General features: G+C 41.7%; 1 protein-coding gene across 4 annotated transcripts in view; it reads left to right on the top strand.

Annotated features, from left to right (window-relative positions):
• pcbp4 (poly(rC) binding protein 4) overlaps positions 1-25,456 on the top strand; it is a 129,920-nt gene that overhangs the window by 62,674 nt on the left and 41,790 nt on the right. For all 4 annotated transcript variants that reach the window (XM_042088901.1, XM_042088902.1, XM_042088899.1 and 1 more), the window contains 3 exons: positions 4,880-4,996; positions 14,046-14,177; positions 14,445-14,573. In XM_042088901.1, coding sequence (XP_041944835.1) covers positions 4,880-4,996; positions 14,046-14,177; positions 14,445-14,573 — 378 coding nt within the window. The remainder of the gene's footprint in view (positions 1-4,879; positions 4,997-14,045; positions 14,178-14,444; positions 14,574-25,456) is intronic.

Genomic DNA, 25,456 nt, shown 5'->3' with positions numbered 1-25,456 from the left:
AGTTTTTCGATTTGGCTGAATGTAATGACTCATCGTTTAATGTTCAATGTTTAATTCACTGGCCCACAAAACTGGAAGTACAGAACAACCATTCAATTCTGTGAGGTGCATCATAGACTCTAATGGCTTGTCATTTTAAGGACAAACATAATAGTGATCATTCGATCCTAAGGGCAATTGGCATTGATCACATACCACAAACTATAAGGGGAGGGAATAGGCTAAAGCAATTGAATCAGCAAGAGTTTTGGATTTTAAATTAAAAGCAGCCCTTTACCCAGGTCTCAATGAAGATTTAGAATACTGCCTTTTTCTGTAAAGACTTATGCTTATTTTCCTATGTATGTGTGATGTACATTTGTATGTTTGTCTATATCTGATGGACTCTTACTTTGCTGTGTGGATTCGAGGCCAACTGTTGGCCACCTATGTTTTGTCTGGTTGTGGCTACCTTTGTCTGCCATTAGTTACTTGATGATCCAATGTTCCCACCCACCATATTGATGTTTTAACCAGACTTGTCTCAGAGTCAGATTGTTCACTTCCTGACGAAGGCTTTTGAGCCGAAATACGTCAAAGTGTTTTTTAATCATGATCTGCCCGTAACATAAAGGCATTTTAACTTTTTCACCTGATGAGTGCCTATGTATCTTCTAAGTCTTCTAAGTTGCGATTGTTGGACTTTTATTTTGACAAGTTGTCATCGTTCTGTCTTCCACATTCATGAAAGGTTTGGTATGAATGTTGAGTCATGTCTCATGAAACAGTCATGAATGCTTTATGTGCAGTTGATGACAGCTGCTATGAATGTATTATGAATTCACCCATCAAGTAAAGTGTTACCAACATTTTTATAACCTTTCAAAACACTTACAACGTTTACAATACTTCGATTTGTCTGTAGAGAACCTCACCACACTACCACAGAAGTGTCATTCTATTTTGAACATTGTCAGTGGTGAAAAATAGAGTTTGTTTTTGACGTGTGTCTTTGCCCTTTACATTTGCATTGTTAGACAATTTGGTGTTAATCCAAAAATCAATGCTCAAAATTGCACCAATTAACGTTATTATGCTCTCAAACAACTGTTTAAACCTGTTAGCTTTTGGAAATAGACCCTAGGTTGTTACAACAAATTGCACAACTAATCCGCTATCGAGCGCTGTAAATATTTGTAGATGTCATACAGGCTACAGATGCTCAGAGGCTCAAGGTTTCTTCCTGGAATATGGGAGTTTTTCCTTGCCACAGTTGCCATATGGCGTGCTTATGGGGGGTAAAGGGTTAAGGCTGCCAGTCTTATGATATGTTATTTTCTATATTTTTGATATGTTGCTGAGTGGATCATAAACGGCCCCAGCAATGAAGAAAAGTGATTGATAATGACTGACTGACTATTATTGTGTTACATGCTTCAAATGTAAAGCACTTTGAGCTGCATTCTGTGTATGAAAGGTGCTATACAAATAAAGCTTATTATTATTATTATTATTATTATTATTATTATCATACAGGTTAGAAAATATAATCTGAACTATTTTCTGTGATGTGGCCTCGATTTACTTAACTGCGTAATAAAGCTTGAAGAAAGATTCCAAAATTATGCATTAATTTATTTCAATTTCACCTTTAAATTTCACCATTACCCTTGAGGATGCCGGACAGCACCCCGGTTGAGAAACTCTGCCACCTTTAAAATGTGCCTTTGTGACTCAAAATGTCATTACAAGTGCTGTACAACATGAGCATGGTCCTTACATGACACCATCATCAGTGTATCAGTTCAACTCAGTAATTGTGAAGAAACAGAATAAAAAGTGTTGTTTTCACAGGCATGGACATGTACATGCTTCTACAACTTGTTTGGAGTCCACCTGTGCCTAAATGAAATCATTGGACATTATTAGGAGAGGCACACATCTGTATATAAGGTCTCACAGTTGATGGTGTATGTCAGAGTGAAAATCAAGCCACGAGATTGACAGAAATTCAAGATATTGTCCATAGACCTGCAAGACAGGATTGTATCAAGACACAGATCTGGGAAAGGATACAAGAAAATGTCTGCAGCATTGAAAGTGCCCAAAAGCACGGTAGCCTCTATCATTCTTAATTGGAAAAGATTTGGATTTATTAATAACCAGAGGTTACTATTAACTAGGGCTGTCAAAATAACTGATTAATTTCGATTAATTAATTTGAGAAAAAATAACTGAAATTTGTGCAGATTAATCGATTCCGTATGACCTTTGACCCCGAGCCGTTCTAGTCAGTAAAAATTAGACTGTAAAATGAAGGAGAGAGAAAAAAACGTGCTGCCTAGATCATTGATTGGAACATTTACTTTTAAAAAACGGCCTGATGGTGTTGATAAAAATAAAGTGTTGAAAATAAAGTCCTTTGCAATGTCTGCAAGTGTTGACATTGAGGGGAGTGTTAATTTATTTTCATTGTGTCCCCTAGGTTATATCTGTGGCCTGAAATGTCTTGTATGTGAACAAAAAAACTTCTTCCCGAAGCACTTTTGAATTTATTTCCTCAGCATATTAGGTCATATCATAGATTATTATGGCCATTATTTGAACAGTGAAAATAATAATAAAAGTTTTTGAACTTTAATGTCACTAATGCTGATTATTCAATTATTCATTTGAATTTAAATATTTAAAATACTTTCACAGCAAAAATTATATATGCGATTAATTTAGATTAATTAATCACAGAGTATGTAATTAATTAGATTAATTTTTTTAATTGATTGACAGCCCTACTATTAACCTATTATTAGTTGCTACTAAACTATTATGAACTTTTATGCTGGACAACTTGCTTGGACCAGTCAAAATTATTTGTTTCTGGTGGATAATCCTGGATAACATCTTCTGTGATAATAATACAGTGCATTGCTTTGCATCAGCTCCTGCATCAGATATTCGCAATGCGCCTCCAAAACTCCTCCAGTGAGGCGGCGGAAGTAGTCCAATTATTTGTCGGATTATTATTTATTGTGTATAGTCGCAAACCTATATGAGAGATGTCGTTACGGAGCTCAGGGACAACATGTGCTGTTTGTGGTTGTACACAACTGGAATAAACTAATCCAGTGGCTTTAACGTCAGTATTTTGAACATCAGCCTAAAACTAAATCGGAGCGTTCCTGTCAACGATGGATGGTATCATTGTCTCCCAAAAGACGACTAATCAAAAGGAAAATGTCTGAAGAACTTAAACTTCCCCTAAGCCCCTTAAAGGAGTAAAATGCACTTTAGATCAATTTACGGATGATTGGGAGTACATACGTTGAGTTGACATCCAAATCATGTCATTCGGATGTGTTTTGAGAAAGTTCGATGTTACCGTTTTTAGTCAAAATTCGTTAGCGTGGAAGTGAGAAGGGCATATTATTTCGCCGCTACAAAACGCTATTTTTATACCTCTTCTACAGTTCCAAACAACATTGCACTTACGTGGTAGTGAGTAGAGGGTCCCTACTAAAGATGTTGCCAAGTGTGCTCTGGAAATTCACAATTTCGTCGCCGTTTAAAAAAAAAAAAAATAGTCCAGTATTTCTTTTGAAATTGAAATGAAGTTGTATGGACTGGACTATGTTTTTTTTTTTTTTTTTTTTTTAAACTTCGACGAAATTGGCTTTAGGGACCCTCTACTCACTACCACGTAAGTGCAATGTTGTTTGGAACTGTAGAAGAGGTATAAAAATAGCGTTTTGTAGTGGTGAAATAATATGCCCTTCTCACTTCCACGCTAACGAGTTTTGACTAAAAACGGTAACATCGAACCTTCTCAAAACACATCCGAATGACATGATTTGGATATCAACTCAACGTATGTACTCCCAATCATCCGTAAATTGATCTAAAGTGCATTTTACTCCGGATAATTCCTTTAAGAAGCGGAAGTCACTCCCACTTTTGATGCAAGGCCTCATGGGACGTAAGAAACTTGTGGATACCGTTGAATGTGTCAGAAGCAACTGGAGGTTTTGGCCCAAACGTACAATAGTTATATTATATTTTTAATTAACTGTCTTTCTATTGTCCTAGCAAAGGCAGTAAAGGAAATCAGGTAACCCTTTAGTTGACAGTATCGACATAAGAGTGACATGACAATGTCATGAATACATGACACTGTCATGACACATGAATCTTAACCCTAACCCTAATCCTAACCCTAAATTATGACAAAAACCGAATGTCACTTAATAACAGAAGTGTTATGTCATAAACTTTTATGACTTGTTCATGACATGTTCATTACAATGTCATGTCACTCTTATGTCGATACTGTCAAGTAAAGTATAACCGGAAATCATGTAAGAAAATGACATGACAAAAATCATTATTTATTTTACACGATATTGGGCATGTGGACCACTACGGATCATACATGTCCCTTTTCTATGACTTCTGTTTGAAACTTGATCGATTAAAACCTAGGGCCAGATGTACTAACGCTTTTGCGCCCACTTCAGTCGTATTTGTTTCACCATTACTAGACTATTTGCTTTGTCTGTATTTACTCATTTATTTGTTTGTCTCTCATCCTTCAAAGTAATTATGTGTTCATGTGTCCTGGGAACCATCAATGAAAATCAATGAGAAAGAAAAAAAAATGTTTGATAAAACCTAAAGCACTAGTTCCGTTTATAATATCACTGGGCTACACGGGGAGAGACAAGAGAATATAACGGCACTTCTTTCTCACCCCTGTCCCCACTTTTTATATTTTGTCATCATAGACTACATGTCTGAAAGACAATAGACAAAAATACAAGGATGTTTCAGCTGAGTATGTGACATTTTGAGCTAGAAAAGAGACACACATGTACTCACAAATTAATTTTTTGTTATGTCTGTACAGAGCAGTGCCCGCATCAACATCTCGGAGGGTTCTTGTCCAGAACGGATTATAACCATCACAGGCCCCACTGAATGCGTGTTCCGAGCCTTCACCATGATCACAGTCAAACTGGAGGAGGTACCTGATGTACACTTACACACAAACATGCCTGGGCATCTCTGACAGGGAATTTGGGATATTGTAAATAATCATAGAAAATGACAAATGGGAAAGTACACCCAAACGCAAGGCCACCAAGGTATCCTAGAGCAAAACACACTGCCCAGTGTCAGAGAGTTTGGTCTCAGTGGCAGGTAATGGATCCTCCAAAAGGACAATGACCCAAAACTCACACCTAAAAGCAACCAAAAATAGCTAAGTAAAACAAAAAACAATGGCCTATTCTGAAGTAGCCCTATATGAGCCTTGATCTGAATCTTACATCTGTGGAGAGAGCAGACACGTGCAGTCTGTAGATGGCACGCTTCAAACAGTTTGTTTAGGTAGAGGGGGCCAACTACCTGTTGACCGATGCAGAAGTCTCATAAAGAGCTACAGAAAATGTTATTGTCTCTAAAGGTTGTGCAACACACTATTAGGTAAAGGGCACTATACATTTTGTCCATTTAATTTTAATTTGTTATTGCGTCAAAAGTAAAGTCAGGTTTGCATTAAACATAGAATAAACAATAATGTATGTCAAGGCCGTAGTCACCATAGACATTGAGGGGGACGTGTCCCCCCCAATATTCAAATATGACCAAAATGTCCCCCCCAATATTCGGACATAGAAAAATAAAGAAAGAATAAAGCGCTATACTAGGCCTACAGGAAACCAACACGTATCTGAAATGTAATCAAACGTAAATAACGCACAAATTAGTGACCTATGGTTCCAGAGTAGCCTACACTTCTGAGTGGTTTGTCCTGGTGATTTTCCGTTTTCCGTTAGTGGCGTGCGCTATCAAAAGCTTCTATTTACAGCACCCTACTGCGGTGAGGTAGGGCTGTCAACAATATCGCAAAAGCTACCGGAACAATTTTCACAAAACTTCTTGGAAAGGTGTAGCACAGGCTAAAGAAAATCCCATACATGTTTGGAGCCGATCAGACTGAAAGGGAACATTTTCCATATTGTAGCCTATTCTCGCAATGATAGCGAAAGTGAAACGTTTCATTTTAAATGATGAATTTGTGCAAGCCTGTGTCATTTCTTCACGTCTTTAATGCATTCATATGCTAGTAGTAATGCCAGTAGTATATTACCGTGTATAGCCCTCTTAGAAATGATTGTTGCATCTTGCATATTATTTAGATGCGCACTCAATCGCGCATCCATGCAGGCAAAACGTCATCAAATGTGGCGACGTTTACAATACGTGATAGCCTAGTTAATGGGAATCGCGGACAATAACCAAAGAAAGGAATTTGCACCTCCATTCACCAATTAAAGGCTGTAGTTTCTAGGCCTAGTGTTTCAACATGTTGGCACAAAACATCATTTCTGTCAGAAGCCAGTCATACATACAGGGGTAACATGAGGTGAGTCAGACAGAAGAGGGGCCTGTCTTAGTAGCCTATTCCTGAATCTGTCCCTTTCAAACTACGTTAAAATTGTGTGATTATGCTCCAGCATAATAAAATCTAAATTAAGACAAAATCTTATTAGGCTCCAAACCTATGAGTCTAAGCCTTAGTTTAAAAAAATCTTCAGGTGTAAGTAATAAGTCAAAGAACCACATTCTGTGTAATATAGAGGTTATCAAAAGATACTCTAGTTTGTAATTTCTTTTAAAGTATACATTTGAATGATTGCGTGCGCAGGAAGCGTAAAGAGCGCCCGATTATGTACTCCGCGGTATGTACGAAAATTGCCCGTGAAAATGCAAGTCTATTCTGCGCCTAAATATTTCTGCCTTGTAAAAGCAGGTGTTAATCAAATTGCAGTTAAATGCATCAATAAGAGAACCTTTCAAAGACAACAGAATCGCTATTTAGAGCACCAGTTTTGCGTCTTTGTACTATATCAAAAGCAACCTTAACTTTCGTTGCCTTTCAAATGTCTTACTTTCACTTTTACATCATCCACTTAAACTTTCCTACTTGCTAGATTTGACCAATCTTCCATCACCTACATGCACAAGTAATTTGAGTAGGACTACTGATTTTCATTATCTCCTTGCTTGTTTACATCTTATCATGTATTGTATTATTTCATGATCGAAAAACGTTTGATTCTTTTTAATGTCATCAGTTAACTTCATTCAACTGCGCTTGTACTGTATGTAGGCTATGCCGTTCAGTTGTGGACGTTCGTAAATTGCGGTAGGGGGGGGGCGGATAAAGGCGCAGATTACCCGATGAAGTGAAAGTTTGATAAATACCACGCATCACAGCGCTCGCTATCTGCGGTTTGTCCATGGCGCTAATAACGCTATGTTCGCAAATGTACCTACATCTGGCCCTCAGTGTCTTCGTTTGATGTCTGTCACATGTTGAGATAGTTTAGTTCTGCCTTCTCATTATTGATGCATTAGAAGAAGAGAGGGAAGGAATAGTGCAGTATCAGTATAGTCTAAGATTTAACCCTGGATCTAACCCTTCTCCTTAAGTCCACTGTCATCTCCACGGTCTTCTTGGGGTTTAACTCCAGGTGGTTCTGACTGCACCATTGGACCAGCTGTTCCACCGCCTGTCTGTAAGCAGACTCGTCTTGGATCAAACCAATTTTGGTGGCGTCATCTGCAAACTTCAGGAGTTTTACAGACGGGTTCTTTGAGGTGCAGTCATTAATGTAAAGGGAGAAGAGCAGCGGGAAGAGGACACCCCTGTGGGGTACCAGTACTGATGGACCGGGTTTTGGATGAGATGCTCTCCAGTCTGACATGCTGCTGCCTGTCAATGAGGAAGCTGATGATTCACTGACTGGTGGTGGCAGGCACGAGAACTGGGTGAGCTTCTGATGTAGGAGTTCAGGGATGCTGGTGTTGACTGCCGAGCTGAAGTCCACAAACAGGATCCTGGCATACGTACCTGGGGAGTTGAGGTGGTGCTGTATTGCAGTCCCATATTGACAACATCATCTGCCGACCTGTTTGCCCAGTAGGCAAACTGCCGGGAGTCCAGTAGGGGTCCTGTATCCTTCAGGTGGCTCAACACCAGTCTTTCAAGGATTTCATGGGTTTTTTGGGGACTGGGATGATGGTGGAGCATTTGAAGCAGGAGGGCACTTCACACAGCTCCAGGGACCGGTTAAAGATCTGAGTGAAGATTGGCGCCAGCTGTTCAGAACAGACTCACAGACAGGAGGGGGACACTTGATCTTCTGCTTCTGAAAGAGCCGGCACACATCCTTCTTGCAGATTGTTAGCACAGGTGGGGGGAGGTATCCAGGACTGAGATACCAACTATTCAGGACTTTTACAGCCAGCACTGGAGGAGAAAGACCAAACGGATCCTTGCTGACCCCAGTCATCCCAGCCACAGTCATTTCACCCTCCTACCATCTGGTAGAAAGTACAAGAGCATGTGAACCTGTACCAACAGATACAGAGACAGTTTATATCCACAAGCCATCAGGATGCTGAACTATCATACTCACACCTCCTCAGGGTTTTAATTTTTTCTCTCTTTTTTGCAGCACTTGTCACTTTTTTGGCCTATTTGCCATGGTATTATCTTGGTTAAATATGGAAAATATAGGCTACACTCACTCAGTAACTAACAAGGATCAGGTAAGGGGCGGAGACACAGGCACATGGAACAGAGACACATGGCAAACAAACAAAGGAGCACATGGCACAAGACACGTAAATAAAGCAAACAGGAAGACAAGAGGAGCAGACATGATGGAAAAACATTAGACGGGGAGAACAAGACAAGACAGAACAGGAACTGATCCTGACATTACCCCCCCTTTAAGGGCCGGATTCCAGACAGCCCGAAAAAACAGGAAAAGTCCAAACAGGGTGGGCGGAGGGGGCCAAGGCAGGAGGGTCAGGCGGGCGGCAGGGTGGGTGGCCGGACAAGTCTGGCTGGTCAGGTGGGCGGCCGGTCAGGGACAGCGGTTCCAGTGACTGGGCTGCAGGCACCAGAGTAGGGACTGGAGCCGGAGCCAGAGTCAAACTCAGGACTGGAGCGGTGCTGGAGCCGGAGCCTGGGCTGGAGTCGGAGCTAGAGCAGGGACTGGAGCCGGAGGGGGTACTGGAGCAGGAGCCGGAGCAGGGACTCGAGTCATGGGAGCAGGGAGGTCAGGAATAGGAAGGGCCCAGAAGTCGCAGGGAGCTGGCACAGGAGCGAGACGAGGAGCCGGCACTGGAGCGAGGGGAGGAGCCGGGACTGGTGCGAGGCAAGGAGCCGGGACTGGAGCGAGGAGGCGAGGAGCCGGGACTGGTGCGAGGCAAGGAGCCGGGACTGGAGCGGGGAGTGCTGGGCATCAGGAGCTGGGATTGGAGCCGGAACGGGAGAGGGACCCAGCCATTCCTCCCCAGAGGACCAGTCGTCCTCTTCAGAGGACCAGTCTTCCTCCATCTACCCTTCGTCCTCCAAGGCACTGAGGAACCTTCTAATGGCGAGCCGGGGTCCCCAGAAGGCTGACTTCACAAAACCACCAGGAAAATGAGCTATGCATTTGCCTGCTGGGTCCTTGTTTCGGTCGGTCATTCTGTAATGGTTGGCTTAGGAGAGCTGGACCAGAGTGCAAGGCAAGTAGTGGTGAGGCAAACTTAGCGCAAACAGGAATCTTTAATATGAATAAACACTACAGCAAACCACGAAACAACATCAATGACCGACAGGGGACTGAGGGGAGACAGAGGGTTTAAATACACAAGGGTTAACAGGGCACAGGTGAACAAGGAACAAGACTCAGGTGGAAACCATAATTAAACTAACAAGGATCAGGTGAGGGCCGGAGACACAGGCACATGGAACAGAGTAACATGGAAAACAAACAAAGGAGCACATGGCACAAGACACAGGAAGTAAACAAATCAAACAGGAAGACAAGAGGTGCAAACATGATGGAAAAACATTAGACAGGGAGAACAGGGGCCTGTACTACGAAGCGGGGTTACTGGCTTATCTGGGTAACTTCGAGAGTAACTTGATCACGTGTGGCATAACTTTCCGATTAACCCGTACTACGAAAGGTGGATATATTTTAACCTAGGTATGCTGCCATGGCAATTTACGCTGCATCTCAAACCTGCTCCGGGCAGGTTATGTTCTTGGTTAACCCAGGGTTTCCGTTAACCACACCCTTTATAAGTACCACCCCTCCACTAACATTTCGAGACAATGTCGGCGTACCTGGATAATCCATATGACATTGGAGCGCAAATCGTGAGGGGCTCTCTTCGCAGGGCGAGGGTTTTTAGAGACCGCCACAATCCGCTGATATACCTGGACGATACTCTCTATGAAAGATATAGATTGTCAGCCGAGAGAATTCGTTATCTTTGTCAGCTGATCGAGGCTGACGTCTCTAATGTCACCCACTGTAGCAATGCCCTTATGTGGACAATTCATGTATTCCATCGGTGATGCTGAACCCGAATGCTGGTTAAAATTCATTTTGGCGGGTGTTAATAAAAACTTACTAGCCAGTTTGGCCGGTGATGCATAAGGCATTACATGCATGATACATAAGGCTCCGGTCATATATCCCCCAGCAGTACTACGACGCTGATTAAGAAGTTGATTTGTTGAACCGGGGTTAACCTAATAGGAGTTTGTGCGCGTTCACATAAAAGAGGCGGGTTTCAGCGCAAGTCACCACTTGCAATGATGACGCGATCACCTTATTTTACGGACGAGGAATGCACAATTATTGTGACAAGTTAGGAGGAATTAAAACTCACTCTACGACAAAAATCAAATACGTCGGCAGCAAACAAGGCAAGGCTGTTGGCAACGTATTGCAGATCGGGTAGGCTAAATGACTAAAAGTAAAGTTTTTTTTCCACATGTTCTTCAAATATGTTTTACGGAGGATTAATAGCTTTCGGAATGTCTGAAATGAGTTGAAATAATTAAATTGCCCATTTTGAGTTCATAATAAGGCCTACAGATGCAACACAATTCAGAAGTGGTCATATAGATTAATAAGGATAATTGAATGTTTAAGTAGCCCCCATTGACTGATTAAGTGTATGCCTAATCCTGTGAACATTTCAGATGCAACACCATTGCCAAATGCACATGGCAGCAGGTGAAAATGAAACACAAAAACATTATTCAGAATAGTAGGTTTATATAGTTATATAATTATGAAAACATGTAGTAGGCCTATGCTTATAGCCTTCACTTGGCCTCTGTTTTAGGCTACAGCTAACAAGAAAAAGGTGTCTTAACACTACTGTAGGAGAAAAGGCACCAGAGTGTTGGTGATTTTGGTGATTTTAATTTGTTAGGCCTGTATGTCTGATTTATTTTCGGACATACAGTAGCCTAGGTTATTCTTGCTCAGATGTTCAGCATAGGGCCTACTGTATGTCCGATTTATTTTCGGACATACAGTATTCTTGCTCAGATGTTCAGCATCACCGATGGAATACATGAATTGTCCACGTAAGGGCATTGCTATGACGGGTGACATTAGAGACGTCTGCCTAGATCATCTGACAAAGATAACGAATTCCCTCGGCTGACAATCTATATCTTCATAGAGAATATCGTCCGGGTATATATATATCTGGCGGTCTCTAAAACCCGTTGCCCTGCGAAGAGAGCCTCTTACGATTTGCGCTCCAATGTCGTATGGATCATCCAGGTACGCCGACATTGTCTCGGGAGAAATTGGTAGTGGAGGGGTGGTACTTATAAAGGGTGTGGTTAACGGAAACCTCGGGTTAACCAAGAACATAACCTGCTCGGAGCAGGTTTGAGATGCAGCGTAAATTGCCATGGCAGCATACCTCGGTTAAAACCTATCCACCTTTCGTAGTACGGGTTAATCGGGAAGTTACGCCACACGTGATCAAGTTGCTCTCGAAGTTACCCAGATAAACCAGTAACCCCGCTTCGTAGCACAGGCCCCAGGTCCCAGCCCTGTGATCACCTGTCTCTTGGACCCCGTTTCATTTCCCTTTGTTTGTGCCCTTCGTTTACATGCAAACAGAGAATTCGCCTCTGAAAACGATTTTGAAAAAAAAAAATTGCACGTTTGCATGTAAACTGAGAAAAATTGAGTGTGCCAGAACTTGCACCTGGGCAAAAAAAGCGACCTATGTTTACATTTTGTTCAAAAGAAGAAGTAATTGCTATTGCTGTTGCTATTTTTGGGATTCTGATTGGCCAATGTGGGCTTGACAACGTTAGACAACGTTGTGATTAACTTTAGGCTACTGCAAACTGCTTTACACTCTTCATAGAGAGCGTTTACCATGTCAATGTCAAAACAGCTTGTTACATCGAGATACATAGTATCTCCATTGCAGCAGATCTAACTACGTTATGCTACTCCATTTAATTGGGAACGCATTTGAGCGTGCACAAGAGGGAGAGAGTGCGACAGGTTCCAGCTGGGTTGTTATTGTTGATAATTGGTATCTCCTTTTTATAAGGCCCTTAGGCCCTATGCTGATGGCGGCCCACATCAAATTCAAGTCTCTAACGCTTGCCTACAAAGTAGTCTCTGGTTCTGCTCCCACCTACTTGAATGCCCTCATACAGACTTACGCTACCTCCAGACCGCTGCGCTCCTCTGACGAACGACGTCTAGCTCTACCACCGGTACGCTCAAGCCAATCCAAACTTTTCTCATCTGTTGTTCCTCGTTGGTGGAACACACTGCCAGTTCCTACAAGGGCAGGGACATCCTTTTCCACTTTCAAAAAACTCCTGAAGACCCAGCTCTTTAGAGAACATCTACTCTCATAGCAACACTTACAACAAGTCTTACTGATCCTAGCACTCACCAGCCGTTTTAAACTGACAAGTAACTGTTAAAAACAGCACTCACCGACGCACTTATTCTTACTGTACTCTAATGTTTTTTTTAAACTGTCCTAAAATTGTGAGAATTGTTCTAAAACTTACTGTTTACCATGTTGTTAGTCGCTTTGGTTAAAAAGCGTCAGCCAAATGTAATGTAATGTAATGTAATGTAATATAAGAAACTTTTAAAAGGAAATTGCGGTGGCAACAGTAGTTCCCAGTACTGACCATTTATAAACTGTGAGCCATAGGCACAGCACTAGCCATAGGCTAGTGGAGCTGGCAAAAGAGTCTTAAAGTGACAGTGCACCATTTATAAATGAATTAGACAACATCAAATGAACAGTATTTATTAAGAAATTAATTTTCTACAACAAAATTACTTCGTCATTTAAATGATACAAAACATATATATATATATATATATATATATATATATATATATATATATATATATATATATACACACATTATTTTTTTGTTGTGTGGCCCGCCGGCCAATTTTCAAAACCCAATGTGGCCCTTGAGTCAAAAAGTTTGGACACCCCTGCTTTAAGGCTAACATTAAGAACAAAGCAGCTGTTAAGTATTTTTTTGGTGAATCCAGGTTTGTGAATCCGGCCTCTGGTGTTGTTTTCAGTTCTTATAGTGTGGGAGCAGAATAGACTTCTGAAGTTCGTCTACAAAAAGAACCAAAACGGCCGTCTTTGCCTATATAAGGAGATCCGGTTGTTAATTGTAGCTAACTACCTATGGCAAGTTGCATTGCAAGTTAGCTCTGGGGTAGCAAAAATCTAAGTGTGCCGCCTTCACGTACCGGAGATCACAGTGTCCACTCGAAGGCAGAGGACAACAGTGTGTTCAGGAAAACGTCTGCATTTCAGACTTTTTCATCCCAGCAAGAGTTTAACAGGTGCGATAATTCAAAAACCCCATGTTATTTTCAAATAGGAAAAATCGCCAGATACCGGATGACAAAGATGGCTGCTTTTTTGTAGGCGAACTTCAAAGGTCTATGAGTACTAGTCATCATGCTTAAAACCTGGGTGTGAACTTGGTTCAACTTTGAAGCACAAGATAAGTTAAAATGTTGATTTAGTGGCTTTGTATTTGTATACAGAAGGTATAGCTGTGATTCTCAATATCACATTCTCCCAGTTTGTGTACATTAGACACATATTCAATGGCATACTGTTGGAAGCATCTTCCTTTTCATATTTACTCCTCTCTTCTTATAAATGTCACTCAGGACCTTACTGCTCTTGTGGCCAATGGTACAGTCTCCAGCAAACCTCCAGTCACCTTACGACTGGTTATTCCTGCCAGCCAGTGTGGCTCACTCATTGGAAAGGGTGGTTCAAAAATCAAGGAGATCAGAGAGGTGAGTTGTGAAGAAAATAAATATATTCTTCTGCTTCCTTCTTTCTCCTCAAGAAGACCTCTAACTCTTTCTGTCTCCTTGTCTTTGCTGTGCTGAATAATTTATGCATTATGATGCCAGTAAGGCCTCATTTATTTTAAATGTATTGTGATATTTCTGACAGTAGGAATGAGGTAATGTGTAATGTAGTGTCAAGCCAACAGTTAAAAAAACAGTTTTTCCTGTGGAAAGCTCACCAGACCATATATCTCTTCTTCTTTCTGGCAGAGCACAGGAGCTCAGGTACAGGTAGCTGGAGACCTCCTTCCAAACTCCACTGAGAGAGGTGTCACAATATCTGGCACACAGGACGCCATCATCCAATGTGTCAAACTTATCTGCACTGTAATATTGGAGGTAGGATTTACACAGCTTCCAGACCAATCATTTGATCAAGAACACACAGTTATTGAACTATTACAGTCGCCAAGTGTATTTAAAGGATATGATTTGCCAAAGCTCTTCATGATATGATTTCATTTTTGTATTTGACAGTGTCCCGAGATAGGGAGAACATTTGCATGGAAAATTAAGAATTAAGAGGGATGAAGCAGAAAACTATGTCAATGACTTATACTAAAGCTAAATAGGCTGGCACACAATAAGAAATAATGCACAAAATTTGGTGAGAATGAGTAGCTGTAAGCAGAGGGTTTCTACAAGTGTATCAGGTTGGAGTCAAGGACTTCAGTAGCTTCTATGCTGCTTGTCTGAATGACCTTAGGAATTTGTATTCACTCATTTAAATGTTATTGTGGTGAGTGTTGCTGCCCCCCCAATCATCAACATTCTGAATTTTTGGTCAACGATTCCTGGGACACCGAAACACCGGGTCACTTGGTGGGCATGTAGCCCCACTAGACTTTTTTGGAAAAAATTGTTTGGTCCCCTGGGGCCACTCAACCCCACTCAAACTTTAATTCAAATGGTTTCTTCACAGCTAATGAGTATAAAATGCATTGTTTTGTCACATAAGCAAGTCATTATTTAGGGCTGCTATTAGAATTTCAGCCCAAAGTTGGATAATTAAAAAACTGTACAACCTAAATTTCACCAAAATGTCTCATGCTTCCCAAGAGACAATAAAACCTTGGACCATGTCTACACAAATGTGCCTGGTGCCTACGAAGTCACACCCCTCCCCCACCTTGGTCAGTCCAACCACCTCTCTTTGTTTCTCCTGCCTAAGTACACCCCAGTCATCAAACGTGTGAAACTAATAACAAAAGCCATTAAGGTCTGGATGGAAGACGCAGACTCCACTCTACTCAACACTCAACAGTTCCAGCACACTGACTGGAATGTGTTTGCTGCTGACGCCACCATGGACTCCCATACAAACATTCACACATACACACACAACTCTGTCCTGGATTATATCAACAAGTGTGTAGAGGGAGTGACTACACATAAAACAGTGAAACTATTCCCTAACCAGAAACCCTGGATGAACAAAGAAGTTCGCCTCCTCCTCAATGCTAGGGATGCAGCCTTCAGGTCGGGAGACCAGGAGGCCTACAACTCCAGCCAGATCCAACCTGAGGAAAGGAATATCCAGGGCCAAACAAACCTACAAGAAAAGGATTGAAGAGCACTTCAACTCCTCCGACCCCTGGTATATGTGGCAAGGTCTACATACAATCACCAACAAATCCCCTTGCAACTCTTCCCTACCCTCTACTTCCCTCCCAGACGAGCTGAACGACTTCTATGCTCGATTTGACCAAGAAAACAAGGAGGCAGCCTTTAAGTCAGCTGTTTCACCGGACGAGGACATACTCCAATTTTCCACCTCAGAGGTCTGCAACATCCTGGGCAGAGTGAATGCTCAGAAAGCTGCTGGCCCTGATGGAGTTCCCGGACGTGTGTTGCGAGCCTGCTCGGAGCAGTTGGCTGGTGTCTTCACCAACATCTTTAGCATGTCTCTAGCCCACTCAACAGTCCCCCACAATTTTAAATCTGCCACTATTGTTCCGGTGCCTAAACAGTCCACAGCCAAAGAGCTGAACGACCGCCCGGTTGCACTGACACCCATTATTGCGAAATGCTTTGAGAAGTTGGTCCTCTCACAGCTGAAATCATGTCTGCCTGCTACACTGGACCCGTGTCAATTTGCCTACCGACGCAACAGATCAACAGAGGATGCCATCTCCACAGCGCTCCATCTGGCACTCGCCCATCTGGACAGTCCCAATACATATGTTAGAATGCTGTTCATTGACTTCAGTTCAGCATTCAACACTGTGATCCCCTCCTAGCTGATCTCCAAGCTAGGCCAGCTTGGCATCAGCAACTCACTCTGCAACTGTATTATTGACTTCCTTACTAACAGACCCCAGACTGTTAAATTAGTCTCTCGTTAGAAGTCTCTCCTCCTCCACCATCACCCTGAACACTGGCGTGCCGCAGGGCTGTGTGTTGAGCCCTCTGCTCTACTCCCTCTTCACCCACGACTGTGCCCCTGTTTATGACTCCAATGCCATAAGCAAGTTCGCAGATGACACCACAGTGGTGGGCCTGATCAGAGAGGAGGATGAAACAGCATATAGAGAGGTGGTTCAGCACCTAGCTATGTGGTGCAAAAACAATAACCTGGCACTCAATACCCAGAAGACCAAGGAGATCATTGTGGATTTCAGGAGAGCCAAGAGCAGGGCACACATCCCCCTCCACATCAGCGATGCTGAGGTGGAATGTGTGTCTAGTTTTAAAGGCAAACTATGCAGGTTTTTTAGCTTAATTTACCTTCATTTACAGCTTCGGAGTCATTGGAATGGTTATATGACTTTTTTCGGGTTGAATGGTGGCCGTCTCGCTTCCCCCTAGCGCCTGTGAGCGGAAAAACTACCCTTGCAATTTTGTGCCAGGCACCGGCTAGAACAAGGTAGCAATTGAGTTTCTCAGACATTCGTCATGACAGAGCCAGCGAAAAAGAAAACAGTGAGGAAATTGCCAATACTGCATAGTTTCTCTTTAAGTTCCTTGGGGTACACATCACTGAAAATCTTTCTTGGTCTGTCAGTCTGGTGAAGAAGTCGCATCAGCGCCTTCACTTTCTAAGAACCCTGAAGAAAGCACACCTATGTCCGAGGATTCCTAGGAACAGACTTCTACCGTTGTACCATTGAGAGCATACTCACTAACTGCATCTCTGTATGGTACGGCAACTGCAACGCTGCTGATCTCAAGGCACTGCAAAGAGTAGTGAAATCTGCCCAAAGGACTATTGGCACCCAAATCCTCTCCATCCACAACACATATCATAAACATTGTAAAAACAAAGCCAAATCCATTTTCAAGGATGCCACCCACCCAAACTATGGTCTTTTCAGTCTCCTCCCGTATGGCAGGCGATACAGGAGCCTGCGCTCCCGCACCAGCAGGCTCAGGTACAGCTTCTTTCCAGAGGCTGTAACACTGCTGAACAAAACTACACCTCTTGTCTAGCATTTGCACTTTAGCTGTTTACCTGTTTACTTTTTACTACTGCACTGTTTACCTGTGTACATTGACTGTATTGCATTGCTCCTGTTTACATTTACTCCTACACTGTTTCACCTATGACCTTGCACTGCTAACACCCCATACTATACATTATATTTATATATATATATAGTTAAAAATCCAAAGTTGGGCCTTCTCTCCCTCCATCTAAGGAAAGAACACAGGCCTGATAGTGAATAGGTTGTTTGGTTGTACATCACATCCACATAATCTAAAACACCACCAACCATGACCCTTTTCACTATAATTATTGTCACGGGAGGATTTACAGATTGTTTGGAGAGGTAACATTAGTCTAAGAGTTCACTACTGTGTGTTATGCCCTTGGCTAAACCATGCATAGCTACCAACTTGCAAGCTAACATTGATTCATGAAGATTATGAGAAAGGAGATATGACAGAAAACATCCATAGAGCATACAGTATGCACAATTAACCTGCATTGTGTTGAACCTGCACGATTCAGCCCTGCACACGCCCGGACTCGAACCCGCGAAACAGCAGCACCTTGGATCAGTGTTGGGGGTAACAAGTTACAAAGTAACGTTCAGATATGTTTAAGTGGTGCATGCATGTGTGCTTGCACCGTTTCCATAGCGACAGAGATCAATTTTAATGACGTAACTGCTGATGCGAAGGAGAGAGGGAAATAGAGATGGAGACGGAGACAGAGTTTCGGCCAGTGGCGATAATCACATTACTTTCAGTTTATTGGTCGAAATGAAAAAAATATTTGTGTGAAATGTACTCTATGCCCAGGCGACAGGTATCTTTCTACTGCTGCCAACTCAGCATGGCAATACAAAACTTGTGGCGAAAGATCCTGCTCGCCGGTCATTTTAAGAAGTCACTCAGCAGCCAACCCCGCCTAAACAAGCTAAGCTTTTCTCAAGTCTTGTAGCGCAGCAGGTAGCACAAAAAGAAATGAACAGGCTAGTTGCAGGGTTCATTATAGATGACATGCTTCCCCTGTCAACTATTAGGCAGCCGTGGCCCACTGGTTAGCACTCTGGACTTGTAACTGGAGGGTTGCTGGTTCGAGCCCCGACCAGTGGGCCGCGGCTGAAGTGCCCTTGAGCAAGGCACCTAACCACTCCCTGCTCCCCAAGCGCCGCCGTTGTAGCGGGCAGCTCACTGCGCCGGGATTAGTGTGTGCTTCACCTGTTTGTGTTTCACTAATTCACCGATTGGGTTAAATGCAGAGACCAAATTTCCCTCACGGGATCAAAAAAGTATATATACTTATATATATATATATATATATATATACACTTATTGAATTGCCCAGGTTTAGAAAAATACTACATAAAATACCCGCGACTCACAAGCCAATGTCCGACAGGAAAACATTTTCCCAATACCTGGACAAGTGTTATCCAGACATGGAATCGAAGCTCAAAATAACTTTCAAGTCCCTGGTTCATGTGTCTACCACCGCGGACATTTGGTCCGCCAACAACAAAAGTTACTTAGGAATGCCGGTGCACTGGATAGACAGCATGAGTTGTGAACACGAGAAGGCAAGAGGGGGAGAGGAGAACACACTGACGATGTCATAGCCAAATAGTTTTGGTTCACTCCAAATGATTGTCTAGGTGTAGGTGGTCATAAAATAAATTAGTATCAGCGTAATATAGCCCATTGTCTCCCATAAGTCCCAAAGTGTTTGAAATATATTTATCTGAAATGCAATAGCTTTCAATTTCTCATTTAGGCCTAATATTTAATCTGTCAAGCACACAGTTGATTTACAAGGATACAAGGATACAAGGAAGTTTATTGTCACATGCATATAGTTACTGGAAGTAAGAAATGCAGTGAAATTATGTCTGGTGTCAGCCTATTTGTGCATTTATGGGGGGGCGGGGGGGTTGGTAGATTAAGTGGCAAGGGCTGCATAAGAAAGGTGGGGGAGGATTGGGATTGGGGGGGGGGGGGGGGCACCAACAAGGAGCACCCAAGAGCAACAGGGGCAAGGAAAAACTCCCTTACCAAGGAAGAAACCTTGGGCAGATCCACGGTTCAAGGGGCTAACCCAACTGCCAGGGGTCTTGGTGTGTGTGTTGGGGGGGATGACGGGCGAGATGGGATAGTGTGCTGTGTATGTGGGGAGAGGGCAGTGTGCAATATGTGTGTTGGAGAAGCTTCCTCATGAGACAATGTGCTGTGTATTGGGGGGGGGGGGGCAGTGTGCTGTAAGTATGTTGGGGATGTGTGTTGGAGAAGCTTCCTGATGAAATAATGTGCTGTGTAGGTAGGGGGGGCAGTGTACTGCAAGTATGGTGAAGGGACTTACTATTGCAAGCAGAGTACTGTATGTATGATGTATATGAGTGATGACAGTGAAGATGTGTGTGTGGGCGGGAGGGGAGTGGAGCAGTGACTGTGTGTGTAGTGTGTAGGTGGGGGCAGTGTGCTGTAAGTATGTAGAGGATGTGTGTTGGAGAAGATCCTGAAGACAATGTGCTGTGTATGAAGGGGGGGGGGGGCAGTGTGCAGCAAGTATGTAGAGGAGGCTTACTGTAGCAAGCAGTGTGCTGTATGTATGTGAGGTGATGACAGTGATGATGTAAGTGTGTGTGTTTTGTGTGTGTGTGTGTTGGGGATGGGGATGGGGGTGGGGCGGGCAGAAAGGCTAGGCAATCAAGGACATGGGTAGATGGAGGAGAAATCAAAAATAATAAATAAAAAGTTCTATGGAGATGTGCAAAAGTTGGAGAAAGTCAGATGTGTGTGTGTGTGGGGGGGGGGGGGGGGGGGGGGGGTCATGAGTGCTGAGGAGTGAATGAGTGCAAAGTCAGTATAGAGTGAGTTCAGAACTATTTACATTCATGAACAATCGTCGACACATGAAGCAGTTTTAATTATTAGCTGCCTATAGTAATACAGAATTATCCTTTGGCTTGCATCAGCCTACCAAATGTGCATGACCCTTTATCAACAGTAGGACATGTCTTTCATTAAAGAACGCCTGTTCTTCAATCAGCCAAAGAGGACACATGTAACTCCTCCCCTAGTTACTCTCCATTGGCTCCCTATAGTAGCCAGAATTAAATTTAAATCTCTCACTTTGGCCTATAGGACACTAACTGGATCTGCTCCTAGTTATTTTAATTCAATAATCAAGCCTTACATCCCCAACCGCCCACTGCAGTCTTCTGGTGAGCGTCTGTTGTGTCAACCAGTCATGAAAACTGGGTCTAATTCCAGACTCTTTTCTTCAGTGGTTCCATGTTGGTGGAATGAATTGCCCAGTGCTCTCTGTTCCTGTGGTAATTTTGGGTCGTTTAAGAGGGGTCTAAAGACATTCCTATTCAACATATACTTAGTTGTTTAAGCGCTTATGTGTTATGGTTTGTATAATGTTGTTTTATTTTAATTGGGCTGTTAATTAATTTGACATTATTGTTTATTATTGATATTCTCCTTAATGTAGTCTTAGCATGTCATTGTTTTTATATTATTGATTGAATGGACATTAATGTTTTATTATTGCCTTTCCCCCTTTTTCCATTGTTTTTTTATTAGGCTATTGATTGAATTGATAGTATTGTGTATTATAACTATTCTCCTTATTATATTTGACCTACATTCTAATCTGTTCCCTGTTCAATTTTAAATATTATTATGTTGTTTTGTATTTATGTGTCGCTTTGGACAAAGGCGTCTGCTAAATCCATAACCATAACCATAAAGAGTATAATCTAAAAATGCCATTTTCAAGGTGATAAGCTATGTAGCCTTGTGAGGGACCGAGGCGACCACCCCACGTTTAGGGAGGTGCGCCACTGGATTAGGTGGTGTTGAGGGAAGGCAGGAGACAGCAGTTCCATACAAAAATATAATTTATTTTGTCCACAAACCAGGAGGAAGCATAGCAGGAATCCAGACATAAAAATCCAGGGAACTTCAGTATGTATCTTCAAGTGAACATTTGAACTCGCCATTAAACTAGGCCACAATTTCACAGACTTTCTAGGCCCCCGATCCAAACAAGGCATCCTTGCATAACTTTATTCTTTATTCTTTATTAGGATCCCCATTAGCTTCCCCAAAAAAGGGTCGCTAATCTCCCTGGGGTCCTGTAGTAAAAATAATAATACTAAAACATTTAGTCATCAACATTACAAGTGTCGAAATACATTGGAATTGCACCTTATTTGTATTAAAACAAAATCAAATTTAAAAACACAATAATGACAAAAAAACAAAAAAAAAAACAAAGTGAAGTGACTTATATGCCTGACTCTAACTTAAGAAAATGTTGCCTTAAACAGCGGTTAAACCCTCAAATCAAGGGGAATTGAGCACTTTTTGAAAGAAACATGAAACTTCTACCATAGTTAGGTTATACCATAAGGTTTATTTTCAGATTGGGAGGGAAGTCAAATTTGACCTGTGAGGCCCAATCCAAGATGGCCGCCAACAATATTCAAAAGTTCCTCACGTTGGAACCAAACACAGTAGAAAAACACTTAAGGTGTCATTTCCCACTAACTTTTGGGTGCCCATTCTGTATCTGATAACTTTGAAACCACCAGAGTTCAAGAAAATGCATTTAAGTAAAGGTCAAGGTAAACAAAACATCAAAATATATTTTTTATGTACCCCAATTAATTTCTTTGTTGTCCCTGTATTATTCAGTTATTAGTTGTTATTTCATGAGATGTGTGGCTAATTTCATTTCTTCACAGCACAGAATTATCCACAGGTGACCCCCTAGACCATTTTCACAGACCACCTGCCATACCACCGCTGGTTAAAAAAACCCTGCTTTAGAGAGTTGTTGCTACAGGCCACAGTACGCACAATGTAGAGAGCACTTCAATCGACATATTCTAACAGGCAAACATATTGACTATGAACAAACAATATTATTACATAATTACATAATATTATTCATGTTGCAAATGAATTTAACCATAGCCAGGAAGGAGTTTTCCTTGGTAGTTAGCTTTTGAGGTAAACATCATGGACATTGATCAAAATAATTATCCTAGCTAAACTAGAAGACAGTCTGGAACATTTATGTGAGCTGAAGCTAGTTTAATGATTGAACAGAGTATATTGTAGATATGTCAGCTTGGTAATGTGAAATTTGTTATGGCTGAAATAGGTAATGTTAACAGAGAAGCCTAGTTAAAAAGCCGGTCAACCGGGCTTGAACACATTTGTAGCTAGCATGTTAATATAAGGCTGTGTCTTTAATTACTACTAATAAATTACTTCTTACTGTTAAAGACTATCAATTGGGAGATTGTGTTAGGGCAGGTTTTGTGGTGGATTGATGCTCAATGTTTTGTACCATCAAGTACCATGTTGATGAAGGCCAAGAGAGATGGTGGCACAGTCCTCTGCTGGCAGTTTTCTTTGAATGACCCGTCAAAAGAGAAAGATGAATTAAGGATCTCTTTGCGCACTACTTGTGCTGCTTGCATTAAGTGCATGACATCACTGTCAGTTTGACAGGCTATCATGAGAGCTGGTCCAATGTCCTTCACAAAACTCAGGAGTCTGTCTCTTCTGTGTAAATGTGCCCTCAGATGTGAAAGCTCAGAAAGCAGTCGTTCTTTCAGTCTGGTGGTGTGAATCCGTTCACCTACAGTAAGACCAAGACTGAAAGAACGACTGCTTTCTTATTAGTGACTTCTTATATCTGACACAGTTCTCAATGTTTTTAATTTCCAAAGAGAGCCTATTCCACATAGAAGAGCCCCTGTAGAGGACAGTTCTTGTCATACAGTTTGTGCATGGTGCTGGGACACCCAAAAACCCATTTGTCACTTGTCGTGTTCCATACTTATGGCAATCACCTGCCAGTATCAGCCAACTGGAAAAAAACTGAGGTGTTTTTTCCCAAATTACATTATGTATAAATCTCAAAAGATGATACTTACATTTTGATTCTACAGTTAGCCATTGTAACCTTTTGTGCATCTCAGATACATTTGTTCGAAATGAGCAGTGTAAGGATAACCTTGATGCTCTATTCTGAGCGACCTGGAGTTTCTTAAGGTGTTTCCCAGCAGCACTTGACCAAACAACTGGGCAGTAATCCAAATGAGACAGCACAATTGACCTAATAACATCAGTCATTGTGGAGGATGAGACATATGTTGAACATTTTCTTTCCATTGCAATACCTTTCCCCATTTTTGTGACAATATCATCAATTTGATCAGACCAAGAGAGTAAATTGTCCAATTTCACTCTCAGCAGTTTAGTTTTAGTAACCTGCTCTATAGGAATGTTGTCAATTGATAAATTCAGTGTATTGGCCTTAGCAAGGGCATTTCTGTTACCAAAAACAATACATTTAGTCTTTGATATGTTCAGCTATAATTTGTTCATTCTCACCCATCTCGCTATGTTTTGTAGCTCAGTATTAAGATGTTCTTCCAGCTCCACTCAGTGTGTGAGGTAGTAAATAAGGTAGAGTCATCAGCATACATCACCACATTAGCATTTCCAACAGCTGATGGTAAGTCATTAATGAAAATTGAGAATAGAAAAGCTAAGTAAGTAAACCATTTTGACTGAAATAATTAAAAAAATGATTAAAAATTATTCTCTCAAATATTTTAGAAAGTGCAGGGAGTAGACTGATGGGCCTGCAGTTAGAGCCAGTGAAATCAGCCCTTGTGTCTTTTGGCAAGGGTATGATTTTAGACTCTTTCCATAGCTCTGGGGCCTCATTTATAAAGCGTTCTTACGCACAGATTTGATCTTAGACCGTGCGTACGCTCAAATCCATGCCAACGCTCAGATTTATAAAAACCGTCTTTGACGTGGAAAAGTGCTTATCTCCACGTCAGGTTCAAACATGACGTACGACCATTTCCTTGTGGTAATGCCGGGGTACTGCAAGTAATCTGAGGTCCAAGTGCGATGCATTTTCAAAATTCCAAGACCAACGATCTCATGTCTTTCTTTGCCATATGCATGATCAATATCAGAAGATTTTTAAAGATGTTTTTGGACGCAGCTTAATGTTTCATGGTTTGGCATAAAACTGCTAATGAGAACTTTAGCCCACTTAAGAAAGTGAAAAGACGTATAGCTTACTTATTTCACAATATCAAAAAAAAAAACCCCACCAAGTCCTACTATAGAATAATTGAAACATTCTTACAGGTGATATAGTATATTTAGTATTCTCACCAATCTAATATTGACCATCAAATGTCCAATTGCCCTTGTTTAGGAGAGAAAGGCATTCAAAAAGGCATTCGAACAGTTTGATAATGTTGGAGGTTATTGTGCAGTATTGGGAATATAGGATAGTAGGCCTATTTGATCATACCGTTTTGAATGTTAAAAGTGAATAAACTTTTTTGAGAGGTGGATAAACTCTAATAAGAGGTGGGTAGGCCTAAACTCTATTCCTGAAATTTCAGAGGTGCATAAACTGCGTTTACTCGCGTTTAGCCTCCACTGCATCCTAATTTGCGCTCATAGGCCTATTCCCAGCTTCGTAACAGAAAGGTAATATTTGACTGTAAGCTATACAATGTAGGTAGGCTATAGATATTTTATATCATACATAGCGTACACAACCAAGGGACGGAAGTTATCATCTGAAAGCAGGGCATCTTCATATTTAGTGTTGCGTCGGAGTTGCGTAAAGAGGTGCAGAGCGCGCACCTGTTTGCTTTTTTTGACTGGCAGTGCCCAAGATCAGATGACAATACGTGAGTTGAATAATGTAAGATAAAAATATAAAGGTAAGCCTAAAG

Source organism: Alosa sapidissima, chromosome 4 (genome assembly GCF_018492685.1).
Source record: "Alosa sapidissima isolate fAloSap1 chromosome 4, fAloSap1.pri, whole genome shotgun sequence".
Classification (NCBI taxonomy): Eukaryota; Metazoa; Chordata; class Actinopteri; order Clupeiformes; family Clupeidae; genus Alosa; species Alosa sapidissima.
Note: the sequence above shows the minus strand (reverse complement) of the source record. Positions and strands in the feature narration are given on the sequence as shown.